At 41.6% G+C, this 9,482-nt stretch overlaps 1 protein-coding gene across 1 annotated transcript; it reads left to right on the top strand.

Moving 5' to 3' along the window:
* The first annotated feature begins 800 nt into the window (after nt 1-800).
* LOC114765981 (palmitoyltransferase ZDHHC13-like) lies at nt 801-9,132 on the top strand. The gene is made up of 17 exons (XM_028956559.1): nt 801-948; nt 1,503-1,723; nt 2,211-2,333; nt 3,322-3,399; nt 3,660-3,804; nt 3,902-3,966; nt 4,069-4,231; nt 4,412-4,537; nt 5,409-5,542; nt 6,235-6,335; nt 6,661-6,785; nt 6,870-6,932; nt 7,020-7,113; nt 7,266-7,349; nt 7,710-7,867; nt 8,149-8,246; nt 8,336-9,132. The coding sequence occupies exons 1-17, from the start codon at nt 925-927 to the stop codon at nt 8,478-8,480; spliced, it is 1,947 nt and encodes a 648-aa protein (XP_028812392.1). The 5' UTR covers nt 801-924; the 3' UTR covers nt 8,481-9,132.
* The last annotated feature ends 350 nt before the right edge of the window (nt 9,133-9,482 follow it).

The raw sequence follows: 9,482 nt of genomic DNA, 5'->3' as shown, positions 1-9,482 counted from the left end.
GCAATAAATTATAGTGGGACTCTGTACCTCTGGGACAAAGAAATTAAACAAGTAATGGCTTACAGTATATCAGAATTTCATAACATTTTAAAATGTAAAGGTCCCTATATGTCAGTAAACATTCTGACGTTCTTATTTCTGTATTTGACTGGCCTGTTATTGGAGAGCAAAAGATGGACATGGGCATCTGGGTGCCCATTTCTAAACCTTGGGGATCTACTTTGCGTTGACCGTCAGGTTTAAAGATAAAAAATGCACTTTCAGTGCCTGTAAGATCCTGCCTTAAAAACACTAACACGAGATTTAATGGATTTTCATCTTTGAATGCGACAAAAAAAAAATTTGAATTCAAACACCGCCAGCGTACATGCAGAGTGCAGGGGTGCCAGGTCTGATTCGTGACTTCATCCTAACAAGTCTCTCAAATGATCGAGTGTGGCTGAAACTAACCCATAACTTCTAACTAGCTCGAAAAGTCAAATTCCTCGTAGTGTACATACTGCATGAAAGCAAGTATTTCAAGCAGCGCCACAGAACGAATGTGAATGTGTATCATCAGAATAACATTGCATACCATATTAAACTGAAAGTGTCAGAGGACAGCGTCGGATAATGTTTCTGCACTCCATTTCATTTTGACCGCTTTACTTTGAGACATTTCAGATGTCCATCTTAAGTCAGTATTTCCCTGGTTCCCTTTATTTTGTGCGTCATTACTATGGTTCTGGCAACCGATTTTTGGACGCGAACCCCCGCCCCCTAGGTCTGACGTCATCCAATCTCCGGCGAATCAGCTCCAGCCTCAGCACCCAGGAAGTCCGTGAAGGTGTCGCGCTTCGCGTTAGCCAGGAGTTCCCCGCCGAGCGTTAGCCGCCTGCTTTTGACAGCCAGCAGGCTGAAGCCGCACGTCCGTAACGCTCCGCGATGGATTGGCAGGAACTTGGTCATGTAAGTTCTCCTACGACCGGTTCATTTATCGTCGCCTGCCAGTCAGCCGCCCTGCCAAACAATAAAACTGCCAGTAAATAAACTAAGCTAGCTAGTTAGGCGGAGGGCTCGCTAGTCAGACGAATAAATTAAATGTTGAAATCCTGTCATGTGCCTCCCCGCACAAGTCCTAACGAGATTAGAACATCGTTTCATTTTGGCGTCCGAAGTACTCCCAGTTTGAAGAGTTTGAACACGGAGCATTTCCGAAATCGATAAAAATGTTCTCATAGTAAATTTGTAAAATAATCTGTAATCGATCCGTGGAGTGTCTTTCAGCGGATTAACAGGGTGTTCTGTAATTTTTTTTATTCATTGTGACAGAAGTTTTTTTTTTGTTATCATTCAAAAGTGCTGTTTAGTTGCAAAAATCATCTTACAATAGACAGGAAGTAGGTAGTATATGGCCGCATCGATCCAACTGCATCTTATGTTTGAGTTCCGATAAGAAAATGTTTTTCAGAAGCAGTGAAATACATCGTGTGATAAAGTCTCTCTTCCTCATGGACCTGCAGTCTCACAGTCATCGTTCCGAAAATTGCCATGGGCATGGTGGGCATGGACACGGCCACGGTCCTGGAGTCCGTGGGTTCGGGGGATTGGGCCACGGCTTTACGCCCGGGTTCCATGGTCAGTTCAACATGAGGGGCGAGACCATGGCGGACCCTACACAGCAGCCGAAGAAACGGGCCCACATGGATGACCGCGGGAGCTGGGATATAGTCAAAGCAACGCAGTAAGATCCACGTCTCTGGCACTTTGTGTCGGGGCCACGCCTCTATGTCATAAACACATTTACATTTACAGCATTTACCAGATGCCCTTATCCAGAGCGACTTACAATCAGTAGTTACAGGGACAGTCCCCCCCTGGAGCGACTTGGGGTTAAGTGTCTTGCTCAGGGACACAATAGTAGTAAGTGGGGTTTCAACCTGGGTCTTCTTGTTCATAGGCTACCACCCCAAAGATATGACAAACAAAGGGACGTGCTTAGGGAAATATTTTATTTATCCTAGTCTTGCAGCCTCTTATTAATTGTCATGACATGTATCATTTGACTGGTCTCTCTCTGTTAACCCTTAATATCCCTTAATTGATATCCTTTTTTTTTTATTATGATATTTATTGTGATATTTTGAAAGTGCTTTTGAGATCTTGTTTGAATTTGTCTGATATTGTGTGCATATATGTAAATGTATGTATTATTTTCTTCTTTTCTGTAGGTTTGGGATCCTGGAGAGGTGTAAGGAGCTGGTTGAGGCAGGTTATGATGTGAGGCAACCAGACAAAGAGAATGTGACTTTGCTCCATTGGGCAGCTATTAACAATCGAGCAGACTTGGTTGAGTACGTGACTCATTGTTAAGTTTTTTTTTTTTTCTTCTTCTTAAATTGCAGTCAAGTGCAGATGTATTTGGTGGTAGAGATTATGCTGTAAATCGTATCCATTTAGTTTTCAGTCCAGTCCTCGCGGCCATAAATATATAAGGGTGCTTTCACTCTTACAGGCTTTAGTTTGCTTGAAAAGTTAGTTTGGTGATATTTTAATCAAACCAAAAAAAGCGAACTCTGGTGAGGGCATACTGTACCAAGACAGGACAAATCGCTGCAAATAACATGAATTAAAAACAGGGTATTTTCTGTGAATTTCAATGTTATCTTCTTTGTACGCCATTCTGTAAGATAAATCGCGGAGTCGTGAAGAGGTGCAGTGCCTCATAGACATTTGGTCTGATTACTACATACGCACCAAACAGTCCACAAAAGTTGCACTTGCACTATTTATATAAAAAAAAAAAAATGTATTTAGTAAAGATCTCAGGGAAAGAAGTATGCTGCACAATGTCGCAAGCTAAAAAACGTATATGAACTCTAACTGTGCTTTATTGTTCAACTGTAGGATTTTGGTAAATGTACGTAATGCCGAATAAAAATTACTGCCCGGGCAACAATTAAATTATATGATGTAAATGTCCCTCTGATTTTACACAAACATGTAGTTGTCCACAACAGAAGATCTATTTCTTCTTTTTGTTGTCCCTGTGGCGACACATCTGACCAATAAGCAGCGAGAGAGTTTTTGTGTGATTTGAAGTGACACATTTAGATTCGCTTGGATTTTGCCCCTGTGTGAAAGGAAAGCGAACCATGAGAAAAATTATTTTACAAATTCACCGACTGTTTCGAACCAAAGCAGACATTCTAAGGTGTGAAAGTGCCCTAACGGTATCTGTTGGACCATACTAGAATGTGGCATAGTGTCTTAAGATTATTTCATATTTAAAAATGTGCCATTATGTTTCACCACCTAACAAAGTTTGTGTGCTTTGTACAGTTATTATATCTCTAAAGGCGCTGTGATTGACCAGTTGGGGGGAGATTTGAACTCTACACCTCTACATTGGGCCATTACGTAAGTCTATGGAACTCTGTGATTCGTTTCCTTACTGCATTTCCAGTACAGAGTGACTTTTTACCTATAAGGACTCCAAACATATATGTTTTAAATTGCTTTATTTACAATCTGAAAAACATAGTATATATTTTTTTATTTTGTTTTTACCATGTCAAAAAAAGGAGGAAAAAATCAATTAGATGGTTTGTTAAATTTTTGCTGGTTGGACCTGGGGGTCACTTACCTTTTCACCTTTACCGTTCTTGGACCCCATTCAGACAAGGCCATCTCTCTATGGTGATCCAGCTGTTGCGATATGGAGCCGACCCCACGCTGACAGATCGAGAGGGCTACCGGTGTCTGCACCTGGCTATACTCTACCAGCACATGCCAATAGCTGCCTATCTCATGGCTAAGGGACAGGTGGGGCACTTCTCTAGTTACAGCAGTAATATAAAGATATGTTGGCCTGATTGTTAGACTGTATTTAGAGCTAAAAGTATGTTCTTTCCTTTTATAGGAAGTAGATTCTCCAGACCTGAATGGACAAACACCTTTGATGTTGGCAGCTCAGAAAATTATTGGGTAAATGCTTTGTTAAAATGTGGTGCTATTTTTATTTTTTATACACCTCTGTACAGGTTGTTTTTTTACATAAATTTTTCCCCTTTGTGGTGTTTGTTTTAGGCCGGAGCCAACTAACTTTCTCCTGAAGTGCAATGCGTCTGTGAATGTGTTCGACAAGGTGAACAGGAACTCCCCGCTGCATTGCGCCGTCCTCGCAGGAAACGTAGATGCTGTGCACATCCTTCTGGAGGCAGGGGCCAGCGTTGACCTAGTGAACATCAATGTGAGCCTGAGTGGATGGTTTTTATTGCAGATTTTGTGGGGCATGTTCCTTAGGGACGCAGCACCCTTTGTGTCATATTTTTAATCTGTACCTGCATTGCTGGTGGAATTGCACAGTAAAAATGAGAGTTTTGTGATTCAGAATGATGAATCGTGAGTCTTTTCTTTTGTCTGACCGCAGGGTCACACACCGATAGACCTGGCTCACCAGGTGAACAGCCCGCTCCTTCTTCACATGCTCAACCACGTCAAACAAGAGAGAATCAAATCCAACTCGCCATGCCTCAAGACCTTCAAAAGATACAGGGTACTGTAACACAGCTCACCCTTCATCATTCTCACTTGTATTAAATCACTTTTCAGCAGTCTGGCAGTCATAGATCTTAAGATTTGGACACAGCCTGGTGCTGTCTGATCCTTGTTTACATGGAACAGCAACACGTGTTGCTGTTGGTAGAAATTTCAGCTTCTTGTTCTTCTAGTTTAACTGATTTTTCAAGTTCAATCTGACTGAAATTTATATTGGTATGAACTTGACCGTTTCAGCCTCAAACCATTTGCCCCAGTGCCAGATATGGTGTCATGGGTTGGTTCAATAAATGAGTTGTATGAGTGACCCGTATGTGTTTGGCCCCATGGCTCATGGCTGGATGAAGCTGGATGAAGAGGTTTGTGGGGGAGGGCAATGTCACTATGGTGGATTATAAGTACTTTTGATTTGCACGCTGACAGGTTGCGGACTTGTACCTCCCCCCCAAACTCTACACCAAACTGCTTAACCCCTTTAGCTCAGCTGATATTAAAGGAGGGAAAAAACTAATTGCAGAAGGAAGCATGTTTGTGTTTTAGTGGCAAGAAATCATAAGGGGGTAATTAACCTTGAATTCAACCAGTGAGAGAAAAGCAGCTTCTCTCATATCACGTTAGTCGAGCCCCCGGGAGCTTTGTTTGTGCCACACTTTTTTTTATAACACATTGTTTAATTTGCCGCTTTAACCCAGATCTGTACAGTTAAGTGTTCCCCTGTGTAATCGTGTTTGAGAAGAACGGAGGAGGAGGAGGAGGGTAGTAGGCCATGCACGTGTGTTCTGGCTGGACCAGGTTTTGTCCTGAATGTGTCCAGTTGACCTTGTGTGTGTGTGTGTGTGTGTGTATGTGTGTGTGTTTTTACATTGCAGTACTATGCACAGCTGCTGTTCTGTGTGCTGGTGATGTGGGCAGTGGGGGCCGTCGTGAACATGAGGTCTGAGTCCTGGCTGTTGAAGGGAGTTCTGCTGGCCTGCGTCCTCGCTGTAGTAAACCTCGCGTCGCGGTAAGGAACACCGCACTACTGCATACACTGTAATTAAGGACATCACTTCATAGCAAAGTTTAATTTTTTCTTATTTTTTGTTTGATGTTGCCACATAACAAAAGTAATAAAAGACACCCCCCCCAAACCTAAAGATGATTTAATGAATAAATAAGAAAGGTATTGCGAAAGGGATCAGTCACATCTACAACAAAAACTGACACAGTACAATCCCACCCAGTCAAATTGCATCACACAGGAACGGATGGGGATATTACTCTAAACCAGACTGAAAAAGGGACCCCAAATTATTTTTCCGGAAAGTCTGCTCAAATGTAATTTTAAAAACGATGTCCCGTATCCAGTGAGTATGGCTGGGGAATTTTGAGGACTTCCAATTTATTACAATTAATCTTCTCACCAGCAAGGCGGCAAAAGCTAGCACATCCTATTGATGAGTAGGGGTTGAGGAGAAGACCCAAGACAAAGCATCAAGAGGACTTGGCTCCACGTTCCCCCCCAGAAACTCTGATAACGTTTAAAATATCTTGATCCAGTAATTATATAAGGAAGGGCAGAGCCAGTACATACGTAACCAATTCACCTTCATAAATCTGTCATAACCTGTACCTTAGTGTAATAAACACAATGCAAAATCCTAATATGATATTTTTGGAACTTTCTGCCTAAATAGTTTTTGTGTTTTTGAACAGGCGACTCTCTGGTCAGGACCTCCAAAAACAGTTGCCTTCAATCAGCCTCGTCGCCTCAGTGTTCTGGATGGTGGTTACATGGTTCCTGTGGTTTCTGCCTGATATCCTTCTCATTGCTCAGTGTTTTCATTGAAAACACACACACACACACACTTTAATAACCTCAGCCTGCACCTCTTCTTTGGGGATTTCAGCGCAGCAGTTTTGTTGATTTGCCGTTGAAATGCTGCCAACGTAGCGACGGCTTCATCGTTACACCACTGTGTCAATCAATCTCTGGGACTTAATGTGTGATTGGGGTGCTGGCCGCACGCTAAACATCTGAACAGTGTGTTCTGTCCTGTTCTCAATCAGTTTTTATTTCCCACCCGGTGAAATGCCATTAACTTCTGATTGTTTTTACGCTCCTTAATGGATCTTCTCCACACGGTCCCAGTGCCTCGGTACAGATTCTGTTTGCACTCACAATCACCGCCCTGCTTTATTATTACTTCCGGAGCTGCAGGACCGACCCTGGCATCGTCAAGGCCACAGAGGAAGAGAAAAAAAAGGTTAAGTCAGTTGTAAGGTTTGTGAGTGTCAGAAGGTCGAGGGTTCAAATCTCGCAATTTAACAGTTGTACTCTTTCTCTGTAGAACGTGGTGGTTCTAGCAGAAGCTGGCTGTTTGGACCCCAGGATCTTCTGCACCTCCTGCATGGTGAGAGGCTGCTCCTTTCATTCAGAACACAACCCATTAAAAAACTAAACACCACTGCTGCAGTCATTGCTGTGTTCCTGTGCGTAGATGAGGAAGCCGATGAGAGCCAATCACTGCTTCTCCTGTGATGCCTGCATCGCCAAGCAAGACCACCACTCTGTCTGGATCAACAATTGCATAGGTGCTCTGCTGTGTGATTCTTCAGAACGCCTTGAACCCCTTTGCCTCTCGTTTTTTCATCTGAAGTTGCTATGGCGGTGGAATCACGTCATCAATCACAAGTGTCTGTACGCACACAGTTGTTCTGAATCATCTTTTTGTTTTTGTCTTTAGGGGCAAGAAATCACCATTTTTTTGTCCTGTTCCTGTTGTGCCTCTGCTTCCTGACAGGTTGGATATTCTATGGAAGCATAGTTTGTAAGTTACAGTTCCTGATATTTGGCACCATCTGCCAGTATTTCCTTTTTGTCTTATATTTGGGCCCAAATGGTATTTGGAATTTGAGCTGCTAGTCTCTGAGCTGCTCTTTATTAAGCAGGATATATGCTGTATCAGTTTACAGCATGCTGCTTGGGTTGTCAAACAGCCAGCTTCAAATTGCCTTTGTGTGATTGTGTGCATATTTATTAGCCACCTCCCTCTTTGCAGGAAGTTTTGGGTACCTGTGGAGCCTCCTTTGAATCTGGGGGAACTTGTGTTTCCTTTGTGCTGATGGAGATCACTGAATCATGAGAAGTGTGAATTCTGATGCATTTACTGATCTCTGTTTGCGGTCAGATTGGTCCAAGAACTGTCCACTGCACTATGAAGATGAGGGGCTGTGGGCAGCGTTCACCGCTCTGATGGGCTGTTCCCCTTGGGTGCTCTACATGTTCTGCGTGGCCTTCTTTCACATGTCCTGGGCCTCCATTTTGTTCGTGGTCCAGCTCTTACAGGTAATGTTCTTTTTTCACACTTGTAAGAATTTTAGATGTTTGTATGTTACACATTTAATGTATTAAGAAATACATATTTTAACATTGCAACCAGTTACTCTGTGATGATTTATGACTTTTAGTATGTTGTTTTTATCCTGTAGCAATTTGAGATGTGCAGTACAAATAAAATGTTGTTGTTATCATTAAAATTATTAGTAGTAGTAGTAGTATGTAAAGGGAAACTAGTTTGTTGAAATAATTCAGCATGCATTACAACATGGTGTCTACCTCTACCTCAGGTCGCATATTATGGTCTGACCACAGCTGAGAGAGCCAATCTGATGATTCATCAGAAGAGACTCCCACAGTCCTTTTCACAGAGGCAGAACCCTTACAAGTAAGCATGCACCAACAGCTCACTGTTTATGCATATACATGCATTTAAAAAAAACCTGTTTAATGCAATCACTTGTTTTCCCTTTTTAGCTTTGGATTTGTTCGGAACTTGGTGAATTTCTTCCAGTTGCGGTGCTGTGGTTTATGCAAGCCGGTTGTGTTGGACTGGACCCAGCAATACTCCATGGGCCTGGGTCGGGAGAACACCATGTTCGGCTCCTCTGACGCTGTTTGATTGACCAGGACAGACCATGAGCCATGTATAGACAAAACTCCTGTGAATATTTGACATAATGGTTTTATTTAATTCAACTTTTTTATGAAGATAATTTTTTGTACCACTTAGGACTCAAATGAAGAGGAAACTTTTTTTTTTTTTTTTTTTTTGTGTGTCTTTTAATTTGAAGAATTGTGGACACACATACTAAGGGATAATATCTTAAGTTGCCTTATATTTTATGTATATAAATATAAGCATCAATTAAATCCATCTTTGTTTTATATATGTTGATATAGTTCTATTTTCACATTTTGAAAGCATTTTTAAATGAAGTATGATGTTTAAAGGTATATATATATTTTTAATGTTTTATATCGGACATTCAGCCGGCTTGATGATTATCACTTTTTCTTCTGCCTTTCATCTCTATTTCACTGCATGTTTTTGAACAAGACAACCATTTACTGTTCAGGTATGCATCTATACACCTGCCTGCTCCTCTGGATCATTTTCATGCTGGCCACAGTGTCACCCTGGGCCTGCAATAATCTTTCATTTCCAGATGTTTTGCCACACAGTGCTGTATCTGTTGTATTGTACATTTGCAAACAAAGGAATTTGCGGTTTTCTATCGAAACAAACCAATAAATCTAGATTGTTTTATATAGATTGTGATCTTATTGCACACAAATTGATATTCTAATAATCTGATTGTTACTGGATACACAGTCTATAAAAGTATTTCTGGAGAAAGGCGTATCATGAGCTGCTGATTCCCACCAGGTGAACTTCCCGTGCAAGCCTTTGGTTGAATGTGGGAGAAGGAAATTACTTTCAGCGTTTCCCATGGAAAAGTGACCAAAATCTCTCCTGTAGGCCTTCGTAGAAATACCGTCGTTTGGCTGAAATATTACATTTACGTTCAGTTGAAAGACTATTCTGCAAAAAAGAAAGTGACTTTATATTTGTGCATTGAATTATTTAGCAGTTGATATTTGGGCTTTACGGTACAGGTTT

Source organism: Denticeps clupeoides, chromosome 16 (genome assembly GCF_900700375.1).
Source record: "Denticeps clupeoides chromosome 16, fDenClu1.1, whole genome shotgun sequence".
In the NCBI taxonomy this organism is placed as follows: Eukaryota; Metazoa; Chordata; class Actinopteri; order Clupeiformes; family Denticipitidae; genus Denticeps; species Denticeps clupeoides.
Note: the sequence above shows the minus strand (reverse complement) of the source record. Positions and strands in the feature narration are given on the sequence as shown.